Below are 25,161 nucleotides of genomic sequence, written 5' to 3'. Positions count from 1 at the left end.
CTGCCATTAGACTAATCAGAGAGAGTAGAAAATTGTTTCAGCTGGAAAGAGTTATAAGCAAATGTTCTAAGACTACTCATCTTCTCTGCCATAACAATGCATCCTTTTAACAACTCTTTGAATGACTGAGTGAATATTGCACAGATAGCTAATTGCCAAATTGCCTAACAGCCAACAATTAATTTTCAGGTTATCAGAAATCTGCCACACTGATTATGGTCTTTGGCTATTTCAGCGACTTTCATTTGTGTCTCCTCTTCAAGTTCCTGAAGCGTATCCCCAGTTTTTTACTTTTCCAGATTTGAGTCACAGAAATGGAGGAGAAATAGTTCTTCAATAATCACTGTTTCTGTTCAGAAATGAGAGGAAGGATAATTATGCAGAGAGTTTTTATCAATGTCAGATTTTCAATTCTGTTGTATGCTAAGTATAGGTCACTTAATCTAGTGATACCATCCTATTTCTAAATTACGAAGTGAATTACACATGCTGGTGACATCCTGTCTATATCATTTATCTTCTAGCTCCATCTCATCCATTGGAATTCTACCCTGTATAGCAGTATTGATGAGGCTGTCGGGAAAACGCATGGAGTAGCTATTATTGCTTTGTTTGTACAGGTAAATGGTTTGCAGGCATGATCGTGTATTATGGTTTAGAGAGGGTAAATGATTCTCCTTTCATTTACCCAGCAAAATATTTTTCTTGTCTTCAGTTTTATTATTTGTGATGGCATTAAAAAAAAAAACACAAAACAATCAACCCACACATTCCAGTTGCTGAAAACTTTTCAAGCATAGACTTTTTCAGAGCTAAAAGTAATTCTTTGGGAGGAAAGTTTTCACCCGTATTAGGCAAATGCTTTTTTTTCCTCTGAGCTCCACTGGGCTTACAAGGAAATGATATATGCTCCTCTGAAGACACGTTCGTTGTCCTTAAGTGGGAAAGTCTAGAGAATATTTTTACACCCTTACCGTAAAATCATCTTTGCTATATTGATCTATATTTTTGCCTAATACTAGTTACCCTTTTAGGACAGATTGGTCCTTGTTAGCACTTAGTAGTGCTGTGCACACAGTAACCACTCAGTGAATACCACTGATGGATTGTTAGATGTCTTTTTGTTCTTTGAGGCCCTTGGGGTTCTAAAATAGTCCATTTACTTTGCCTGCTTGTTGGAACTTTAAGGTTAGCTATGAGGTGTCAAACTTTTCAAATTCAGAGAAGCTGACTGATTTAATGCAATACCATCCTGGTATTTTCAGTTCTGTGTGACTCATTCCCACTGTCTGGAGGGAATAAAGCCATTGGCAATTTGGAAAGAAAAGGTTTAGAGAATCGTATTTTTCTCAATGTCCCTAACAAATATCCAACATGCTAATTGTTAGGATGATTAGATCCAAGTAGTTTTTGGGTGCTTGATCCCTGTGCTGTTTGTCCTGTTTACATGGCGTGGTCTCTAATAGCTCTTTCTTGTTCCAAAAGTTAGGTTTATCCTTTGCAAATGTAGATCAAAACATAGTCTTCCTGTGGGGAATGCCCTTTATAAAATATAAAACCTTTCTAAGTATTATCACAACTGGGCAATCCATCAAAAAATGGCTTCTGTTTTCCTTTTACCCCTCATTTGCTTCTAGTGTTTAAATTGATTTTAAGGGCCTGTAGAGTATAATTTTCTGTTTGGAGAAATTATTCAAAGAATTCTAGAAGCTTAAAAAATCTGAGCCAATTTGGGGATTATCTAAATACTCATGTTTCAGTGGGCTACTGAGCTCCCTCCTTCTCCTTTTTCTCCTTAGGCTGATTACCTCTGGACCAATCAATCAATCAGCATATTTACTGAGCACTTACTATGTTCAGAGCACTGTACCAAGCACTCGGGAGGGTACAGTGCAACAGAATTAGCTGACACGTTCCCGCCCATAATGAGCTTACAGTTTAGATTCCTCATTAGTAGCTTCCCAGAGAGAAGGGAGGCCCAGTAAAGACCGTACATCAGCTGCTCTGATAACAAGTTGACAGAGAGAACTAAAAGGCCCAATGAAATATTTGGATTATTTTTGGATTTTAGCCTTCAAAGCCTCAACTTATCAAGAGTTAACTGATTAAAGTGAATGTGTTGTGGGCCTCCATAAAACTTTAGGGCCAGTGGACTTAAAGTATGCAAACATACCAATCTAAAAACTTTTTACATTTGTATAACTCAAAATTTTATCGAGTATTAAAAGCATCAGTTATTGTTATTAAAAATATTAGGATTATTAACAGATTGCCATTATTAACAGAGTTACTCAGGAAAGTCACCCTGATTTGGGGTTCTCTGAACAGTTTCCTGGCTCTGCTATTCCAGAATTTTTAAGGATTCTGAAAGAGCTCTTCATATTAATGTGCTGAAAAATCTGTAGGTAAAAATGGAAAGGTCTTGATATGCTTCTGGTGGGTTGAGTTTTTCACTGACTACTTTTGAAACAGAAACTCACTGGAATATATTTTATTCTTGACATTTATATCTTACTATCTCGCATTGAATGATTTAATGTGACATACAGCATGTTCCCAACATACTACGAGATGGAGTGAAGGTGGACTGCTGGTCATTTGACATTCCTTTATTATGTCAGTTTCTGTTATAACTTTAATCTGAAGCTTTGTTCAGCTGATTATACGTGATTTAGTATCTCGGGCTAAATGCTGACCTGTAGCAGTAAACACCATTATTAATCAAAGCTTATTTACCTTTTCCTCAAGCAAGAAGTGTCAAGTGTATTTGTCCACCACTTTATTAGTTACTTTGAATAATAGCACGATATTGGAGTTATTCTTCCCTTCTTTTTCCATTGTTTGTCCTTTATGTTTTAGATAGGAAAAGAGCATGTTGGCCTTAAGGCAGTGACTGATATTCTCCAGGACATCCAGTACAAAGTAAGTCATGGAATGGAAAGAAACAGGAAACATTTCCTTCCCAAGGTGGAGAGGGGCTGTATGTGAGTAGTATAATTAGGATTAACAGACATGACAGGTCTCCAGAAATGTTTGAGAACATATTTGTAAAAGAAATGTGTGCTTTGAAATCCCAGTGTCAGTATACCACAACCTGTCATGTTACCAAACATACTTGAATAGTATTTGAAGGAAGGACTTACACAGTAAAATCACTGGAATGTGAACACATCATAGAAGAGTGTCCTAAATCCTAAAGAAATCATTCCTAAATGTTTTATTTCCCAAGTCCAGTTTCTCTACTGAATTTCTGTAAGTGGAACAACTGTGTGTCGCCCACTGGGGAGTGAATTGAACACAAAGCACAGGTCCTGTGGAGATCAGTCACGTAAAGGCTGTATGGCAGTGTACCCCTAACTAATTTCTTATCACCAGAGGCTGGGTGCATTTTGGGGTAACCCAAGGGTTTGGTTTGGCCCCAGATGGGGATGTAGTACTTCCTTGAGTGACCATGGGAGGCCTAGTTCAGTGACCACCTTAATCTGGTGTGGAGGATCATCATTATCATCAATGGAATTTATAGAGTGCTTAGTATGTGCAGGACAATCAATCAATCAGTGGAATTTATTGAGACTTTACTAAGTGCAGAGCACATACCAAGCACTTGGGAGTTCCCCTAAAAGGATGAATTGGGACTGCTCATTGACTTACATTGATGTGGGGGCATTGTGATTCAAACCCCAGAGTTGGGGTGTCCAGATTGGCCTCACTTCCTAGAGATCTTTTCTGAATTATTGGAAACCTGAGAATGGAATAGGGGGCCAATCTGGAACCGGATAAACTGTCTTGCCTGCTCTGGTTCAGATCCAAGCCCTCTGGGCAGCCATGGAGGCTGGGCGAAAAGACTACTGGACTGCCCTCACATTGGCCTGCCCAGGAATGGTGTTTGCAGTCTAGCAGGGATGAGTCAAAGTCATATTGTTATATTGTCATATTGTTATATTGTACTCTCCCAAGTGCTTAGTACCGTGCTTTGCACACCGTAAGCGCTAAGTAAATACGATTGAACGGATTTACTTTTTTTTTTCAGAGAATAAAATTACTTGTGGAGTTTTTAGTGTTCTTTGTAGATGCAGGTACAAAAAAGAAAAATTTCATGGGGTTTTAGTAGGCAGTCCCTGAAGCAACTGCTCCAGAAATTTTGAGACCAGAGTGACCTGAGTAAATGTGAGTTTTCTAGTCTCAGGATTGCTTCTCAGTCAGGTAAACATGTGGTTACAGATATCAGACTCTTAATTACCTTTCAGAATGAAGTCCTAGAATTCTGTAATGGAACGTTAATGAGGAGAGGAGACCCTAAAAAATGGATTTTAAACCTTCATTTACTCAAATATGGAGTCCAATGCTTTCTTTTTGTGTTAACAGTAGATGAATTGAAAAGGTAACTAAAATAGAAATGCAGAAAAAATGCTCACTATTGTTCTTTAGCTATTATAGCCTTGCCCTCTACACATGAAATATATTGAGAAAGAATCTCCCAGAACATAAGCTATTCCCATGGAGTAACTTGAATTTGATATGATATAAAACAGTATTGATTTTTCAGGGCAAGTCCAAAACAATTCCCTGCTTTAATCCGAACACTTTATTACCAGGTAAGTGATTTCATGTTCTTTATATGTCAAGTCTTTGCTTGAAATGTTGTCCCACAATGTCTTATCTAGAACATATCATTGCCTTTTGCAAGTTTATGAAATCCCATTCCCACACAATAATAATGCTTCTTATTTATACTGACCTTCACTTTTTTTCAGCGTTCTTTCAGATAAATTATCTAATTGTATCACATCCCAACACCCCTGAGATGCAGGGAGAGAGCAGCACAGAGGTCCACTTCACAGGGGCTAGGAGGATTATGGCCCCAGAGATTTCTGAGTTAAAAATTTTTTGATTCCCAGTCAGTGCAGTAAAGATCCAAAACGGTGGCTTTCTGGTCAGGAGGGAACAGGTCTCATCCCCACCAAAAAATCCCTGCCCCCATTTTGCCCTTGTGTTCCAAATGTAAAGGTGGCACCTATGGAGAAACAGATCATCTACATTTTATGGGAAAGTGAGGCACTGGAAGGTTAAGCAACCTGCCCAAGAATGCACAATAAACCTAGGGCAGATTTGGCCCAAGAATGCACAATAAACCTAGGGCAGATTTGGACCTAAAATGCAGGTTGCCTGACTTGAGTCCCACCATTCTCTTTTTAATAATATTTTTCGTATTTGTTAAGAGCTTACTATAGTCCAAGCACTGTACTAAGCGCCAGGGAGATACAAGATAATCAGGTCCCATTTGGGGTTCACAATCTTAGTAGGTGGGACAAAAGATATTGAATCCCCATTTTGCAGAGAAGTTAAGTGACTTACCCAAGGTCACACAGCAACTATGCAGTAGAGCCAGGTCCTCCAACTCCCAGGCCCAGGCTCTTGACATTTGGCTATGCTGCGTCCCTACTTTGTGTGGAAAATGCTTTACACTTTTAAAGCTTTATGTTCCTTCAGTTTTTTACTAGATCATTCTGCCTCCCAAACTCAAGGTATCATTGAAGGATGGCTCCGTGTATAGCCGAGATTTCAGGAGCAATAACCTATAATTACCAGTAATTGAGATGTTTCACTGGGATGATTGTGTTGGAAGTTGCCACTTCTGTAAAGAAAAATAAAGGTCTTGATATGCTTGTAAGATAACTTCGTTTGAATTGAAACGGAATTCTAGTTTTTCACTGGACTAGTATTTCAATTTTGCCTCTATTTTAGTATCTTGTGTCAAACTTGTCTTTTCCATTTCATCTCTGTCCCTAGTTTGGTAGTGCAAACCCCAGACCACTCTGCTTCCCCCAATATATATGTTAAAAACATGGGCAAGGGTGCTGGGAAATAATTCAATTCTGTTAAAATAAAGTGCTCTTTTATTTAATTGCATCATCTCAGATCATTTAAGTAATCATTCTCACTTACCTACTTCCCTTATGTAAAAGACAGGTAATACCATTAATGGATATTGCTAATTGTATTACTCCATTATACAATTTGATTTTCATGTTTCATTATTGATAAATGAGTCAGATGAAAAACCTCAGTAAAATAGATAAATAGGTTTTACAGGCCAATTGAAGTCACTGAGTTTGGTATTCAAATATGTAAACTTCTTATTAAATTTAAGTAATGAATAAAAATGTGATTAGCAATTCAAGATAACCACACAACTATATTAAAGAATATCAGATGGATCATTTTTCATATATTTCAATGACCACCCCTCCCCATATGGGTATGGAAGCAGAAATTTGCAGGGTTCTTGTTGGAGTTCGGTCAATCACATTTGGATGACTTTCTATATAAAGAATCTTTTCAGCCCAAACTTTAATCTGTATTTACTAAGTCTAGTAAGTCTCTTGTTTTCTGTTTTGTCCCAGATCCTCTTCTACGAGATTATTGGGTATATGAAGGCTCCCTTACAATCCCGCCCTGCAGCGAAGGTGTTACTTGGATATTATTCAGATACCCTCTAACCATATCCCAGATTCAGGTAATCACAGTACTTAGAGGGCTCTCAGAGTCTACTTTTGAGTTAAAGGATATAGGTTGTCGATATGCAGAAGGACGTCTCCATTCTCCCTTTCAATGTCCATTAGGCCAGTACCTGCCTTTTCAAATAGAGGTTAAATGTTCTGAGTCAATGAGAGCAATTGAATGGTTAAAGATGAAAAGAAAAAAAACCCAAACTCAGTCAGTTATTATTTATCATCTGTATTTAAGGTAAGTCTTACTTAAAAAAGAAATCTAAGCCGTTGAAGTTGCAGACTTTGAGATGTTACCTTTTTTGGATATTACAGGAACATCAATGAGAAATTAATATTGTTATACTATAGAATAAAAATGGTTAAGCACCTTATTATCCATATAGTATTGAACTGCACTTAATCTTGTTTCTTTTTAAATAGGTACTTTAAATTGCTAATTTTGGTAAGGTTACCATATATGAAAAAGATCAAACCATCATTTTCTCACTAGTGTCAACATAAAGAAAATGATTTGGTTGAACCATGCTACCTTAACATGCCACATTTGGAGCAATTTATTATGCACCTGGTGAACATAGGATTGGAAAATATAAATATCATTTTTAGGAGACTGAACAAGTTTGAATGCAACAGAGTCACTGACAGTAGAATCTCAGAAGGTCTCTTGAGAGTTATCTTGTCTATCATTGGTTCCGGATAGGTCTGCCTTTGACACTTTTCTGATATCTCTCCAGAGGACATACGTCTCCACAACCTAGCTTGACAATGCTGAATCACATGGCATTATTTGAAAGAAGTCTCCTACCCCTTCCCCGCTTTTCCCACTGAAGTTTGGTGACCCCTGCAGCTCAACAGACAAGGACACTGAACTTTGGGTGGGCCACAACCTCAGGATGGATGGAAATGAAACTGTACCCACTCCTGTGTTCTTTGTGGCACCTTTAAACATGGCTTTGTAATTACTACTAGACAATAAATTTGGCCTACTACATAACTCTTCTTCAGCAGTTGACAAACTGCCACCAACTCTAACGTTCCATTGCTAAAAACCCTGAAGACTGCCCTTTGGACAATCATTCCTATTGAGTAGTTGCCAGAGGCTAGGCCTATTAATAACATTCAGTGCTTTTGTGAGATTGATACCTCAGTTTTGCCTTGGAGACTTGAGTAGGAGTCTTAGTGTTATCCTCAATGCTCTGCCCCTGAGATGTTTAAGACCATGCCCACTGCTCTGCATTGGCAGCCTTGCAGTGATTTTTAGGTTGCAGTAGTGTGTGATGACATGTAGAATGAAAATTCTTCAGTCAGTGCTAGTAATAGCAAGACAGGTGGTGTTGTGGGCTGGTGTTGGCTAGAAGGTTGAATATCATGTTTGACTCCATAAACCCTCAGAGAATTTTAGCCTGGAACAGCCTATTTGGATTGGACCAGATCACCTAGTATGAACTATGTCTTATGGGGTTTTTAGTACCAGGGGTCTATGAGCAAGTTTTCCCTTTATTCATAATCCTTCAAGAATTGGCAGGGCTGCATGTCAATTATTTATTTATTATTATTATATTTGTTAAGTGTTTACTCTGGGTCAAACACTGTTCTAAGCACTGGGGTAGATACAAGTTCATTAGGTTGGACATAGTTCCTGTCCCACATGGGACTTACAGTCTAAGTAGGAGGGAAAACAGGAGAACCGAGACTCAGAGAAGTTGTGTCTTGCTCAAGGTCACAGAGCAGATGAGTGGCGGAGCCGGGACTAGAACCCAGATCCTCTGACTCGGTCCCGTGCTCTTTCTACTAGACAACGCTCCTTCTCTGTTCCAGAACGGAAAGATCCCTGCACTAATGCTGAGTGTTGGCAGCTGCTGATTGCTTGTTGTGTCCCCAATGGTTCTCTTGCTCAATGCAGTTTCCAACCACTGAGGAGGCTCAGTGCTTAGCTCGCAAAGCTGCCTGCGGCTTCTCACCATCATAACAGCTCTGGTAGCTTAGGCTTCTCCAGCTACAAGAGTCAGTGTATACAGGAAGAGAGGGACTCTTTACAACTCCATCAGGACACGATTAGAATTGATTTAAAGAGAAGGTCACTGGGATGAATCAACGATTGGCAGCAAAACAAAAAATGCATTGTCAGTAGCTAAGAACTTCGCTTTGTAATATGACATGTAAGATAAAAGTTTAACCAACAGTGGAATGCAGAGATCAAAGATCTCCACAATCAAATCAGAGCTTTGTGGAGCCTTCCAAAAATTGTCAGTGGGCCTTTGCGTTACTTCCCTGTGCCCCAGGTCCCTTATCTCTAAAATGGGGATTAAGACTGTGAGCCCCACATGGGATATGGTCAGTGTCCAACCTGATTAGCTTGTACGTCCCCAACACTTAGTACTGTGCCTGGCCCAGGCACTTAACACGTACTATTAAAAAACAAAACAAAAAATCAGAGAAGCAGCTTAGCCCAGTAAATAGAGCATGGGCCTGGGATCAGAAAGAACTGTGTTCTCTTTCCAACTCCACCTCTTGTCTTGGGCAAGGCACTTAACTATTCTGTGACTCAGTTACCTCATCTATAATATGGGGATGAATACTGTGAGCCCTTCGTAGACTGTCCCCCACTGGATTTTCTTGTATTTACCCCAGCGTTTAGAACAGTGCCTGACATATAGTCAGCACTTAACAAATACCATAAAAAACCAATCAGTGGTAGTTACTGAGCACTCACCATGTGCAAAACACTCTACTAAATGCTTGGGAGAGTACAATACAACAGAGTCAGTTGTGAAACACTTTACGCCCTATAATAAACTTAAAAATATAATTGTTGGTCCTCAAAAGATAGTTTCAAAATGCATATCCTGTGGGTCATTTGTTTTTTCAGAGCCCTGTAACAGAGAATGCTAAATTTTGTTCAAGGGTTAAATTTCCTAGGTTAGTTGGGGTTTTAAGTCATGGTGACATTTTAAAGGCAATATTTAATTAAGATCATTTTCTCAGTTTGCTTTGCGATTTTGACTTGGTTTGGCCTAAGATCTTCATTGCTAGCATTGGTCTCAAATTGCTTCATTCAGAAACCTATTTCCATGCGAGGGTCATTTGTTGTGGAAATCGGAAGAATGTGGTTTGGCTAGCACAGTGGTTCGTTGATGGATATAGGAGAGGAAATAGGTAATAGCCTGGCACATTTTTTGCCTGCAGAGATTTAAAGGCTTTCAGGCCCAACTGCTTTTCTGAAAAATGTTAAAAAGCATCACTCAAGAAAGCTGATGGTTTCAACATCACCTTCATATGGAACAGTACATTGCCGTATTATTTTTGAAACTCCATCATAAAGTTATTTGTTGCATCATAGTGCTCCTGCCCACCCTGTAATGGCTTCATCAGATGGGCAAAAATTACTTGTTCACGAATTTGTTTCCCAGTGGAGGGCTGGAGAGCAGTCCCATTTTCCAAGTGTCAGAGGTGCCAAGGAACTGAGAGTGTGTCCAGGAATTCTCCTTTCAAATGATACTAAATTGGGAGAAGATCCTAACACTTTGGAAGTAAGGCATACAATTCAAAGGGACTTGAATAAGTTTAGAAAAGTGATTGGGTAGCAATAGACAGTTTTTTAGGGGGCAAATTTCAGGCAGTCCAGAAAAAGAAAAGACAATCGAATGGTAAAACCCAGGATCAAGTGCAGTAGAAGAAGACCTGTGGGCCCAGGTTGGGAAGGAGTTGTCTAGACCTGGAGTTAGGTTAGTTCATGTCTGTCCATCTTAAATCCTGTCCACCTTTCCACAAGCCTGAAGCATTTTGGAAGTTGGGGTTCTAGTATGTCTGGGGGAGCTAGAAATGGGCACAGCCAGAGACATTTTGGCTAGATGATAGGGGAACTTAGCAACTATTCCAATCCAAGTTGGGGTGTTAGGAAGACATTGACCAGATCTCATTGTCCATATAGAACAGAGCGAGGGGAAATAGATTTAAATTACAGTAGAAGAGAGTTTGAATAAATGCATGAGATGATTTTTTGATACTGGGGTGAAAATGTTGGAATAGGTGGACACTCTGTTCTTGAAGATGGAAAAAAGAAATAAACATCCATCCACAACTAAGAAATAAACTAACCATAAACTAAGAAATTAACTTAGTACAGTGCTCTGCACACAGTAAGCGCTTAATAAATACGATTGATTGATTGCTTGATTGAGCACTTACTGTGTGTAGAGCATTGTACTAAGTGCTTGGAAAGTACAATACAGCAATAAAGAGAGACAATCCATACCCACAACGGGCTTAATCACCATCATGTTGCTCTGTCATCCAGCAACAAGCTATACCTCTTTTCAGAGGATGCAAACACAAAGTAATTTATATCAGATATATTATTATTGTTATTATTTATTATGGTTCTTGTTAAACACTTATTATGCACCAAGAAATGTTCTAAGCACTGGGATAGATACACGTCATTCAGGTTGGACGCAGTCCCTGACCCACATGGGGCTCGCACTCTTAATCCCAATTTTACAGATGAGGTAACTGAGGCCCAGAAAAGTCAAGTGACTTGCCCAAGGTCACACAGCAGATATGTGGTGGAGTCAGGATTAGACCTCAGGTCCTTCTGACTCCCGGGCCCATGCTTTATCCACTAAGCCATGCTGCTCCTCTTTCTCCCCATAGATTAGCTCCATATTAGTTGTGACTTCTCAGGAAAAAGATTTAGATGGTGTTCACAGGCAGGCTCATGAAAACCTCTGTTCAACTGCAGCAGTGTTCCAAAAGAACAAAGAAAATGTTCACCTAGACTAAGCAGAGAATTTAAGATAATTCAGAAAATATTATAATGGCACTGTATAAATCAGTACATCCTTGCCTTGAAAACTGCATTCAGTGCTACTCAGAGAATTCCAAAGAAGACATGTTAAAAATAGCAAAGGTCCAGAGAGGACAATAAAGAGGACAGGAGGCATAGACAGATGTGATTCTATACAAGGAAATGGAAAAGCCTAGTATTATTTGGTTTGAAGGGGAAGAATATGATTGATATATAAAACAACAAAGGAAATGAAAGAAGAACAGGCACACTCAAGACAGTTCACTGGAGGAAATAAAATGTAAAATTCAGTATAAGAAAATACCTTTTCCTTTGTTGAAAGAAGTGTCTATTGTGAGGATATTTTCAAGTTAACCCACACTTGTGGTTGCATTAACAAGATTAAAAAAGTTTTTTGCTTTAATGGTTTTATATAAACTCTGGAGCAGATTGGTTCAAGAAGCTATTTGCTGTGGTATATTGCACAATAATTAAGAACGTTATATGTTATTTCCCCATACAGTAGCTGGGAGATTTTGTTCAGAAATATGGCACTGGTGATCTGTAATTTGTCATATTGATCTGCATAACTGGTCATGTTATTCACTGAAAGATAAGAACACCACTGAAAGAACTATCCTTTACATCATTTTTAACATTATATGGCCTTTATAGCATTTGTACAAGAATATAGGTCTCTTCTTCTTTCACATTTTATAGGGTTGTGGCCATCAAAAAATTTTAAATCGATGATGATATTTGTTAAGCATTTACTATGTGTCACACACTGTTCTAAGCACTGGCATAGATACAAGCTAGCCAGGTCTCTGTCCCACATGGGACTCACAGTCTTAACCGTAGAAGCAGCATGGCCCAGTGGAAAGAGCACAGGCTTTGGAGTCAGAGGTCATGGGTTCAAATCCTGGCTCCGCCAACTGTCAGCTGTGTGACTTTGGGCAAGTCACTTAACTTCTCTGTGCCTCTGTTACCTCATCTGTAAAATGGGGATTAAAACTGTGAGCCTCCTGTGGGACAACCTGTTCACCTTGTAACCTCCCCAGCACTTAGAACAGTGCTTTGCACATAGTAAGCGCTTAACAAATACCATCATTAGTATTATTATTAGCCCCCATTTTGAGAAGCAGTGAGGCTTAGTGGATAGTGCATAGGCTTGGGAGTCAGAAGAACCTGGGTTCTAATCCTGGCTCCATCACTTAGTTTCCATGTAACCTGGGCCTCAATTACCTCATCTGTTAAATGGGGATTAAGAGCGTGAGCCTCATGTAGAGACAGGAAATGTGTCCAACCTGATTAACTTGTATCTTCTCTAGTGCTTAAAATAATGCTTGGTACATAGTAAGCGCTTAACAAGTATCATAGTTATTATTTTACAGATAACTGAGGAGCATAGAGGTTAAGTGACTTACCCAAGGTCACACAGCAGACAAGTGGCGGAGGCAGGATTAGAACCCAGGTCCCTCTGATTCCCAGGCCCATGCTCTATCCACTAGGCCAAGCTGCTTCAAATACTGCTTCAATTCAAGAGCAAGCTGAGCAGTTTACAAATTGGTTTGCAGAGAGACTGCAGACTGATTGGCAAATGAAAGTTCAAGAAATATGAAATCTATCACTCACTAGATCTCCAAACATTAATTATTTAGGAAATGCTCATTGCTGCTCTCCATCTCCTTCACCCCTAACACCATTTCTCTCATTTCTTCATCTTTATTTTCCTCTTTTCTCCTCTTCCTCCCAGCATCTTTCAAATCCATCCACCTTTTCCTTTTCCCTCTTCTCTATCGTCCTCTACCCACAGACTTACCTTAGGTAAATTTGAGGAAAGCAACCCTTTTTCCCTTCCCCAACCTCCAACCTTTTCCCCATCAGTGTATGTGATGGAAGTTTGGAATTGACTTCTGAATTTTCCAGCTGCCTCCTCCTTCCAGAGTTGGGGAGGTAGTCCAGGTGGGAGGAAAGGCCTGACTATGGATTGGGGATAAGTGAGCCAACTGTGGGACACAATGTGTGGTGGGGAGAACAAGCAGGAATTAATAGAAAAAAGTATGTGTGCGAACTGGAAATCCATAGGTGTGTTCCTGTATTCTGAGAAATCCAGGGAAGTCCCATTCAAGTCAGGAACTAGAGTAGAACATGGAAGCCACCTCCTTTCATTCTCACATGATGATGGAGTCTTTGGTTGGGAATGAGGGATGAGCCTCAGCCTGAAATATCAGGATCTAGAACCTGGATTGAGAACTTGATAAGAACATCGAACATGTTGTATTATACTGTCCCAAGCACTCTGCACACAGTAAGTGCTCAATGATTAAATGAATGGTAGTGGTTTGGCAGTTCCCTCTGTACTCTGTCTTCCCTGTAAGTCTTGTTTCTGCCGGGGCATATTGCACCAAGAGAGTAGATAGGTAGTTCTATCTTTTTATGGGTAGGACCTACTTATAGCCAAAATGACAGGTGTGCCAGCTACCATAGTACCTAGCTATTTTTCAGGGTTCCCGCTGGGCCCTTCCATATTGTGGATTGCACTGGCTGGTTCTTCAGACAGAACCTTCACCACTGACATTGTAGCCCCCAAAAGGGATTAGAACCTAGGTCTCCTGAGTACCAGAGTTGCCCCTTTCTACAAGACTAACCAAAGAGCTGAGCACTGAAGAACAGGGAAAAGAGTTGAAAACTCTCTCTAGGTCCTCATTCTCTTTAAAATGTTTAAGCTTCAGAAGACTCAAATATGTCACAAGGTGACTATTACCCTTTTAACTACTAGGTGGCATATTAGAAGATGCAGCAAACTCAGGCTTTTGTGTTCAGATTCGGAAAGCCATTTAAAGTTGGAATGGTTAATGAATGATCTGGACCGTGAGTCACTGAAGCACAGCACAAGTGTTTTGAACAAATTAGATGGTGGGCTTTCATCTATGGTACAGAGAGCAGTTGCCACTCTTCAGAACTACCTGTCAGAGTTAGACAGTCTCTAATGGGAGGATCGAATCTCTGTTCCCTCTTTTTATTTGAATTTTTTAAAAGTTTGGGAGAGTGGCAATAAAGACACACACAAAGGTGTGTGGCATTGTTAGTCTCCTGCCTTGCCTCGATGTTTATATTCTAGTAAAAACTTTTATCCTGTTAGATTGCTTTGTTCAATTAGCGTTATATCTTATTTCAGGGCAGTAACATTCAGGCGAGGAGGATGTGAGCTCACTCACCAGGCAGTTGAAACCATTTGAAGCAGCTAAAGGATATTGAGGAGTGGATATTTCCACCAGATTGGCATTTCAAGAAAGAGGCTTTTTTTCCTCCCTCCTCAATCTGTGTTGTTATTTGAAAGTCTTCAAAGCATTAGTCTGATCAGAGAAAAGTATTCCTTATTAAACCGTACCTCCCCAACCACAGCACTTTGACTGAAACTGTCAGGCTGTGGATTTGGTTCAACCCAGGTAGAAGAGACCAGTTCCTTGTGCAAACCTTTTAAGTGTTTAAGCGTAACTTTTTCATTAATAGGTTTTTGTGTACTATTTTAATATTTTCATTTTATGTTTATTAAAACCACAAAGGCTGGTGGCCTGTTGGATTGTTGGAAGGGGCATATAATTGTCTCCAGTACAAATTTAGTGGTAGGAACCAAGGCACTTGCATGGACTGAGATCTTTCCCAAGGGCTCTTCCATTGTCTTTGTTCTTCATGCAGGTATTTGCTTTATTTTTCCGAAAGCTGTTTGCAAGTGGGAGGGGATTGCTAATGTAATTCCTAGAAGTCCTGAAGAATGATTTATTTTTTTGTGTGGGGTGTAGTTTATGCATATTTTCCAAGTCCTTGATAAAAGCTCAGGTTCATTTCAATGCAAGTCCCATAATGAACCTATTTGGCCTGGTTTCATTGTCAGATAGAAGAATTTCGTCGACTGAGGACACACATTAAAGGTGCAGAGCTCGTAGAAGGCTGTGATGGAATTTTAGGAGACAACTTTCGACCCACTCAACCACTTAGTGACAGAGTCATCAGAGCCGCATTCCAGTAAACAAAGATGAAGGAAAAGTTCATCCTCATCCAGGTATGAATGCGTGGAAGCATGACAGAGACCCTTTTGGTGGACATTGTGATTCATTACTAAAATTTGTGCAGCTATTGTATAGGGTTAGCTGAAATAGGAACTGAAAATAAGGGTAACAGAAAGCCCTTTCAGGATGCAGTGAAGTACAGTCTAATCACAGGTGAAAACTACAGTTTGCTCAACTGACCTTTTGCAGTCATGATAGGATGAGCTCTTTTGAGCTGAAGTTTCAAGGTCGAGGCAAAACTGAAACTACAGCCAGGCACTGCAGACGTCAAATATTACTGCACAAGGACGATCTCTACGTATGCACGCTGGGTGGTCTCGCATCTGTTTTTTTAGCCAGACTTGCATCCATGGGTAAAGTTTGCCATTATTTTTTTTTGTCATTGCTAGGGCTTAGGTTACATTGGGTAAATCCTACCTTGTGTGCTGCTCATGAACATCAGTAACCTCAGCACACTCTAGATTCTAGTAAAAGCAAGAGTCCTTGGCCTGTGCCTGACTTTTCATTTCTGGTATTCACCACCCTGTGAGAACTAAATGGATGATTAAAAACAAAATCGGAGTAGTCCGGCAAAACGCCACTTTTTTTTTTTTTTTGTGATCAGTACCTGTATGATTCTACAGTGTATGGTTTAATTTTTGTGAATGAGATAAAGTTTAGATTTTTTTATGAGGGTAAGTAGAAATACTATTTGTAGGAACATCCCGGCCTATTGGTAGAGCTCCTGGAGAGAGGTGGTAGATATTCTGGAGAGTAGTTCTCTGAGGTTTCTTTAGTGCCTGTGGTTCTGGGAGGATTCTGGGAACTATTTCTGAGTAGACTAAAACTCCATTTCCTAAGATTCTTGTGATCACATGTGTGAGTCCTTTAATCTTGAAGTGTATAATACACCTAAAAATTATTCCAGGAAATTAGACTAGAGGATTGTACTTTTTTATTTGATATGAAATATTGTAATGCCCTTAGGTAGGTAGTTCAGATCTTTGATTTGACTGTCTTGACTTTGAATCTGAAGCACGGCTGTTTCATTTAAAGCATCCGGAACTGAGGATTCAAAAATCCATGTCAGTGCTTCGGGGAAAAAGGTTTTAAATAATCAGATTTTAATTGTATTTTAGCAAAATAACTCCGAGTCTTCATTTCCCAAATGACAAAATTTGCATGAAATATGCTGGGGTTCTTTGTTGGACTCTTCCTAATTAGGGGACCTGCTTATCAGACCACAAATGATCTGTGGCTTTCTGCATTACTTCCTCAGAAAGGTGATGCTTGCTTTTGCACTTGGCTGGATAATTAACATGCAACTCAACCAGGTGTTGGAAATGCAGAAGCTCCTCCCCTCCATCTGGTATGCAGTACTGGAAGGCTTTAGGATTGCGTGCGTGTGTGTGTGTGTGTGTGTGTGTGTGTGTGTGTGTGTGTGTGTGTGTGTGTGTGTTTTGTCTCCCTATGAGATTCTTTGGAGCCAGTAGACCGTCCTAGTTTTATACTTCAATATTTCAGTTCTTTTGGGTTCCATGAAAGTATTCTTAAATGTGGATATGTTCCTAGTCTGGGTCTATACCAAGCCAAAGAAATCACCATATTTTTTCAACCTTTCTCCAGCCATTTGAAAAAAACCCAGCATCAACCTGCCACAATGGTCTAATGGTAACAGAAGCCAAAATAATTGCAATATCATTGGAATTCCATGGTTTCTTTTTTTATGTAGTTTAAACACAATTTATAGTTAAGCATAATTTTTTCATCCATTCCAATTTTCTGAATATGTCGGGTGGGGGGAAAAGAGGTTAGACTATATATTTTTGACATGGGAATTACTGCCAGTCAGCCCGAAGACAGCTTCTTGTGATTGCCCCTTTAGTTTCTGGGAGTTCAATGGACAAAGAGAAAGATTTATCATAGAAAATGTTGAGGAAGAACAGGTCTAAAATTGGGCAGGATTTCAGACCCGCTACTTTTTCATGGGAAGGGCAGGCAGGAGTGGAGGGATGAAAATACAGTGTCTTTAGGACATGAATAAGCGGCCTGACATTCTTTAAAAATGTGTACAGAGTGTGTGGGTGGGGAAGGGGAAGGGTCGGGGGGAAGGATTCTGGCTGCACAGCCTAAAGACCATCCTCAGGGAGTTGATGCAGGAAGAGGGGAGGATCCCACTTATACTCTGGGCTTTCTGAGATGGTAGTGGAGGATAAGTTAGAACCCACGTGGTCTGTCTGAGAGAATCTGTAAGTCTTAGGTTGGGGCAAAACATTCAAATAGAAGGTTTTCTCAAGAGGGAACCAAGGCACAGAGAAATTGCGTGATTTGCCTAAAGACAAACAGCAGAAAAGTAGTGGAGCTGGGATTAGAACCCAGGTCTTCTGGCTCCTTGGCCTCTGTGCTCTTTCCACTAAGGCATGCTGCTTGTTCTTGCCCATGCCATCTTAACCTTAGGTAGAGCACACTTGACCCAAATAGATCAGGTATTTTAATTAGCTAGAGTTTGTAAAATGCTTCATTGTACATCAGTTACCCCCATTCATCCTCACAATATCTCTGTGAGGTAAAGAGTGTTAAGCTTTATGACCCCCATTTTATGAGGCACTGAAGGATGGAGACTTCCTCAGAGTCACCTTGGAGTGGGTCTAGGACCCAACTGTCCCACCTGTCAGATTCTCGTATGTCCCGGCAGCCCTGGCTGCTGCTTAGGTTGTTGAATTTCCAACATTTCAAGAAGCCCCCAGACATTATTTGAGCCTCCCCACCTTGAGAGCAGCTCAGACAAGGCTCAACCACTTGGACTAGTAACTAATTCATTAAATTCTTCTTTCTAAAGACAACCTCTGTGGAACCTTCGCACCTAAAATCTAAAGCTGGAAAAATAGACCAACTTCAAATAGAACACCCCAAATGTAAGCCGGTATGGCTGAATAATCACTGGTGTCGAACTTGTCTTCATTTCTCTTTCTGGGTCCTTGAAGTAACCCTTGCCTGTATTGAACCCTACCCTGTGTGTGCTTTTGTAATTAATAACGTTGTCTTCTAAAGCTTTAGTTAAGATATAGCTGGCATCAATTTTGTATCAATTTTCTTTTATAACCTAAAAAGGTTATGAGTTAGAAAATGATAAACTATGACAGAAAAGGGGAAGTAGGAGGGAGGTCAGAGAGAAGGAATAAAGAAGGTCAGCCTGAATGACCAAATAGGTAAAAGCTATTATCCTTTCAGGATAAATGGAACGGCTTGTACCCATAATTCCAGGCTGCAGTGTTTGGACGCTTCTCAATTTAATAATTAAATATAAGGCTCAGCTTTAAAGCGATTTTTAAAAACACAAATGCAGCTGATTTATATTTGCAGTGCAAGAGGAAGGGTGTCTCTTTAAATGGGATTGGGTAATATTGAAGAGTTCAAGCAATTTTTTCAAAACTTGCAGTACATTCCGAAATTCTCCCAATAGCCTCATGTACTTTTCTGCAGAACTGTTTGGGCCTAAAGGTGGCATTAAGTGGATGAAAGCATAATTTTATGAAACTATGAATTTAAAAAATAATTTACATTTTCTATTGCACGTTACTATATTAGCTTTATCTCAAATGTACGCAAAATAAATTGGGTTTGGATGAGATTCAAGTAGAGAGGAAAAAAAGGACAGTTTATTCTTAAACCTACCCAAAGTGAAGCACAAGGAAGTGTAGACATTTCCACAAGATTATTGAGGCCTAGAAGACATTGATTCTTGAGTTTTGCTCCCCTGCTCTGTTGTTGAAGGATTGATTAGGAGTAATTTTTTTAATGGCATGTGTTAGGCGGTTACTATGTGCTAGGCATTGTACTAAGTGCTGGGGTAAACACAAGCTAATCAGGTTGGACACAGTCCATGTCCCATGTGGGGTTCACAGTCTTAATCCCCATTTTACAGTTGAGGTAACTGATGCACAGAAAAGTTAAGTGACTTGCCCAAGTTCACACAGCAGACAAGTTGTGGAGTCTGGATTCAAACCCAGGACCTTCAGACTCCCAGGCCATGCTGTATCCATTATGCCACACTGCTTCTCAATTGACAAAATGTAACAATGGGACAGTGTAATGGGATAAAATGAAACAAAAGTGGGGAGCACTCGGAAGGGAAGAAACGGTATCATGATAAGGGATGAATCTCAATCATCATCACCATTAGTGGTATCTATTGAACGCTTACCTGTGCAAAGCACTGCACTAAGTGCTTGGAAGAGTGCAATACAACAGAGTTGACAGTCACGTTCCCTACCCAAAATAAGCTTGCAGTCTAGTCTTCAGTCAATCAATCAATCACTGGTATTTATTGAGTGCTTATGTGTGCAGAGCACTGTACTAAGCGCTTAGGAGAATACATTATAATAGAGTGGTAGACACATTCCTTGCCTGCAAGGACCTTACAATCTTAAAGGGGGAGACAGACACTAAAATAAATTTTGAACATGTGCCTAAATTCTGGGTGGCTCAGGGTGGGGTTTTACTTGTACATATTTACTATTCTATTTATTTTATTTTGTTAATATGTTTTGTTTTGTTGTCTGTCTCCACCCTTCTAGACTGTGAGCCCACTGTTGGGTAGGGACCGTCTCTATATGATGCCAACTTGTACTTCCCAAGCGCTTAGTACAGTGCTCTGCACACAGTAAGTGCTCAGTAAATACGACTGAATGAATATCAAGAGCTTAAAGGGTATCTGCAATTTATTTTATCTTCCTGGTGGGCAGGGATCGTGTCTTTCAATTCTATTGGATTGTTGCCCCACTGAGAGCTCACCTCCTCCAAGAGGCCTTCACAGACTGAGCCCCCTTTTTCTCTCCTCCTCCCCATCCCCCCGGCCCTACCTCCTTCCCCTCCACACAGTACATATGTTTGTACAGATTTATTACTCTATTTTACTTGTACATATTTACTGTTCTATTTATTTTGTTAATGATGTGCATTTAGCTGTTTTCTGACGACTTGACACCTGTCCACATGTTTTGTTGTCTGTCTCCCCCTTCAACAATGTGAGCCCATTGTTGGGTAGGGTCTGTCTCTATATGTTGCCAACACGTACTTCCCAAGCGCTTAGTACAGTGCTCTGTACACAGTAAGCGCTCAATAAATACTATTGAATTAATGAATGTACCTTTTGAAGTGCTAAGTACAGTGATCTGCACACACAGTAAGTGCTCAATTAATACCATTAATTGATTGAAAAAGATTAGGAAACACTGCTGTACTTTATCTTTCTGCCTGTTTTTGGCCAATCATCATGAAGAATGATCCCAAATACTGTCACCATCTTTAAATAAAATTGTGCTGTTTTCCATGATGCACCAACTCCAACACTTTGCAGTATTTCATTCATCAGTGAAGTCAGTTATGTCAGTCAGTCAGCTGCTGAGATTTTTAAGGTTTGAGAATATGTCCCACCAGGAAATTTCAGACAAGCAGATTGGGTCAGGAATTGATTGGTAAGATTTAAAAAAAATGCACCAACAGCATTTTCTGTTCTGGACAACTTTCACAAATATAAGAAATGCACAATTTTTGTTAAATCCAAAATGTTTACTGAGATTTTAGTGATGGTTACACCCAAAGCACTCTAATTAGTGCTACTCTTTAAAGTGTTATCATTTTAGTGCCACCTAGCAGTAAAATTACTTACAATGTAGAAAATACTGTAAACATGAATAATAAGGTTATTGGTAATCTAAATTGGCCCTTTATGGCACACTTCTGTACTTTAAATATTTTCATAGAAAACACAATTCTAAAAACCTACATTTACTTATAATTAGACTTAATGCAAACCTTCCCTCATTATAATGATTGCCCAAGTCCCAGTTCAACTTAATTTCATTGACTTTGATTTCTGGACCAAAAGCATTAAGCTTGAACTAGTGAAAAATGTATAATGTGTGCATTCAATTAAGAAGTAATTAGATACTCAATCACCCTTACACCGCACAAGGGATTATCCAAGGAAGAAGAAAAATGTGATTCACTGTAGTGTATAAAACAGTTTTGTTAATTAGTTTAGTGCTAATTGAGATTGAGAAAGTGTCAACGTGTCATAACAGAGGTTTGCCACAAAAGAACTTTAAAAGCAAAGTTTTGTGCTACTTTTGAGCCCAATGCTATACGAACCCCTTACACTGAGGATGATGGGCTTCAGCTTTGAGGAAAACTGACACATTTGTAATGAGATGAGTGTATTAGTAAAGTGGTAAAAGGGTGCAAAATGACATGACTGTTGAATTCTCCAAGGAAAGGTACAATGTTTTAATGTAAGACTTTTCACATATAAGAGCACGGGCTTGTGAGTCAAAGGTCATGGGCTCAAATCCCGGCTCTGCCAATTAATTTAACTTCTCTGTGCCTCAGTTACCTCATCTGTAAAATGGGGATTAAGACTTTGAGCGCCCCGTGGGACAACCTGATCACCTTGTAACTCCCCAGTGTTTAGAACAGTGCTTTGCACATAGTAAGCACTTAATAAATGCCATTATTATTATTATTATATCCCTTTGCCTGCAGTATGATTATTGTATTGAGGTGTGAAACTGCTTCTGTTTGACAGAGAGGCCACATGTGCGTTTGTTTCCGTTGCTTTCAAAAGCAACTGTAGGTCCCAAAGACCTCCCATTACTGATTAGATTTCAATAGCTTACTTCTTTGTTCTAATTTTCCTAAACTTTCCAAAACAGAAGCTTAGTTTCTCCCCCTTCCCTGTCTCTCTTTTGATTGAAATGGATGGGAAAATAAACACAAGGAGATAAAGTAGCTCATTCAATGACACCCCGAGAGTCACAGTGTCAGGCTGAGGTTTGATTTTGGAAATACTGCATTTCCAATTGATTTCTCTGCCCATTAGTATGCCCCTGGGAAAGGAGTGAATTGACAATCAGATAATTATTATTTATTGGAATGGAAAATTTAGGAGTAAAAAATATTGATTAGAATTCTTCCCTTCTCTGGAAATGCATTCTTTGGGACCATGTAGGAAAGAAACACATCCTTCTGTCCCCTTATTTCTGGTTCTTCCCAAGAACTTATCTTAGCACTAAATCAGTCTCCGGTAATAAGGCAAGGAGGTAATTTAATGCTTAGAAGTCTGCATGAGCTCAGCATATGGCATACTGAATAAATGCCACAGGGCTTCAAAAAGACACCTCAAGTATTGACTGTGAAAACTACTGGAATGAAGTCACCAAAACCAGTATTACAATCAACTTGTGGGAAAATTGAGAATTGAGAATGTCCCAGTTAGTCCCCTGGGAATGGCTGGATATTGAGAAGTTTATTTAGCTGAAGAAGTCTGACTTGAAGTGGTGGAGGTGCATGGAAATTTTCTGTTACCTCAATAGTAAATCCAAATGGGGAATACTAATCTCAGCTCAAGGACAGATACGGGAGTTCTGCTCCCAAGGGGTGATTTCCACAATACAGCTGGATCAGTAGGCCCGCAGTAGCTCTTAAATTAACCCCAGGGCTAATAGGGGATGTATATTAGTTAGCTCACTCAGAGGACAACCATAAAGGCAGTGCTCAGGCCTTCATTTTCAATTGCATATCATTTAGGAGTGCCAGGGGAATGCCTTCAGTAATAATAATAATAATAATAATAGCATTTATTAAGTGCTTACCATGTGCAAAACACTGTAAGAGAAGCAGCGTGGCTCAGTGGAAAGAACACGGGCTTTGGAGTCAGAGATCATGGGTTCAAATCCCAGCTCCACCAGTTGTCAGCTGTGTGACTTTGGGCAAGTCACTTAACTTCTCTGGGCCTCATTTACCTCATCTGTAAAATGGGGATTAAGACTGTGAGCCCCCCGTGGGACAACCTGATCACCTTGTAACCTCCCCGGTGCTTAGAACAGTGCTTTTTGCACATAGTAAGTGCTTAATAAATCCATTATATATATATATATATATATATATATATATATTCCAAGTATACTGGAATAGTGGCATTGGGCTGGTCATCATCACCAGGCCAGCCACAATATTCCACTCATTCTACCAATGAAGACAGTCAGCCCAGGGTGTATATGAATCAGGCCTGTTTCCTTTAGTGACAACCTCACTGAAGTGCATTGTAAATACTTAACAACAATTCTACCTTAGAAAGCCTGCATAAATGTGATCTTCTGGTGGCTATGGGATTTGGATACGTGAATTTTTTTCTTTATTTTATTTTCGGACATTTGGAACACATTTATAATTATGCTTCTTCAAATTTAGAATGGATTTGAATGATAAATGTTTCAATAAACATATTAAAAAAATACTATCGGTACCTAAATATGTGTCCTCTGCTAAGGATACTCAAATTTGATTAATGTTGGAGGAATAGATCATTTTATTAAAATGAAGATGAACAGATTTGCCAAATAGTTACCCTTTTGGTGGCGTGTTGCATGTCTAGGGAGGTTTCCACCCCTGTAGAAAGCTTCTGCTTTCAGTTTTTGCTGTTTCCTTGGTTGGACATAAACAAACCTTTAGATGCACTGTGGAAGAACTTCAGTAACACAATTGTCCATTCTCTTTTCAGAGAGAGAAACAATGGTCCCACAGTGCCCTTGGATGAGGAATGGAAATTTATGAGACCGCTGCTTCAGTTTAACCACACAAGCCTGCATTGTCTGCCTCCATCTATTTGAGCCCTGATGGACAGCTGTGACAGTTGTCCTGTCTACAATGATCCAGTGAAATTCTGGGCATAGCTTTAAACTAAAAAGAAAAAAAAAACATGTTAAATCTCCAAATCATTGCTGCTCACTTTCTCACTATTCCATAGTGTTTGGTCATTCTCTGTACCATGAGCGATGATAGTTTTAAAAATTTGTGAATGTGATTAGGTAGTGTGCATAAAATTTTGTACAATTTGGGAAAAGACTGAAACCCATACTTGAGTAATTCTCCGTTTCTAGACTAACTGAACATTCTGCTCATTCAGAGGACAATATGATATTCCTTATAAAATCATTTGTTGTATCAGGAAAAGCATACATATTCATAGGTCAGGGATTTGATAAAGGCTAGGTGTGTCAATTACTCTCACAATTATTTTCATCACAGCGCTTATTTGAAGTACAGTTGAAGGTTAGTTTTTTGTCTTATTTATGTGCTGCATAGAAAATAAATGGATATTTATTGACAATAGAAATTTCCTATATTCTTGTTAAAAATTCATAGAGACACCCTCATCAGAACCGGTTGAGACATCAGAAGAAAGCTACATCTTCTGAATAGATCAGCTGAGAAATATGAAGGATGCCATGATGAAGTGAGATTAAGCCAGTAGGTAAACCTGAACTAGCTTGCAAACCTCCATGTGCTTTTTTCCACATACTAAAATGCAAGTTGAACCCATAAAACATGAATTTAGTTCTGTACAATTCATTGGGCTCAAAAAATCATAAGTGATTTCAACTTTTACACAAATTCCTAAACCATTCTCATCAGGTTAGACTAAAATACACCTGCATAAGAAGACACACCTCTTACTCCAGATTTAATTTCATGTAACTACTCTTGGCAAATTTCAAACTCTATTTGTTTCACAGGTGTGATTAAGACCAAACAAGGGTTTGCTATTCAGTCCTATGTGCTGATTGATTTGCTAGAAAATTCCATTTATTAGAGCATTTTTGCACTGTAGTTTACCTGGGCTGGCTAACAAATCATCAAAATAAAAAACACTACCAAAATCAAATAATCTGAAATCGATCAATAGTATTTATTGCATGCTTATGCCTACTGCACACTGTACTTAGCATTTGGGAGGGTACAACAGAAGTAA

At 39.4% G+C, this 25,161-nt stretch overlaps 1 protein-coding gene across 1 annotated transcript in view; it reads left to right on the top strand.

Annotated features, from left to right (window-relative positions):
- The window catches only part of CA8 (carbonic anhydrase 8), a 76,009-nt gene extending 51,484 nt beyond the window's left edge, over positions 1–24,525 (top strand). Inside the window, exons 4-9 of the mRNA XM_038766452.1 lie at positions 525–620; positions 2,860–2,922; positions 4,547–4,595; positions 6,405–6,517; positions 15,197–15,364; positions 23,911–24,525. Of these exons, the coding sequence (XP_038622380.1) occupies positions 525–620; positions 2,860–2,922; positions 4,547–4,595; positions 6,405–6,517; positions 15,197–15,331 (456 nt within the window). The 3' untranslated portion in view covers positions 15,332–15,364; positions 23,911–24,525. The remainder of the gene's footprint in view (positions 1–524; positions 621–2,859; positions 2,923–4,546; positions 4,596–6,404; positions 6,518–15,196; positions 15,365–23,910) is intronic.
- The last annotated feature ends 636 nt before the right edge of the window (positions 24,526–25,161 follow it).

The sequence above is a fragment of the Tachyglossus aculeatus genome, chromosome 25 (genome assembly GCF_015852505.1).
Source record: "Tachyglossus aculeatus isolate mTacAcu1 chromosome 25, mTacAcu1.pri, whole genome shotgun sequence".
Lineage (NCBI taxonomy): Eukaryota > Metazoa > Chordata > Mammalia > Monotremata > Tachyglossidae > Tachyglossus > Tachyglossus aculeatus.
This window is presented reverse-complemented; position numbering and strand designations above follow the sequence as displayed.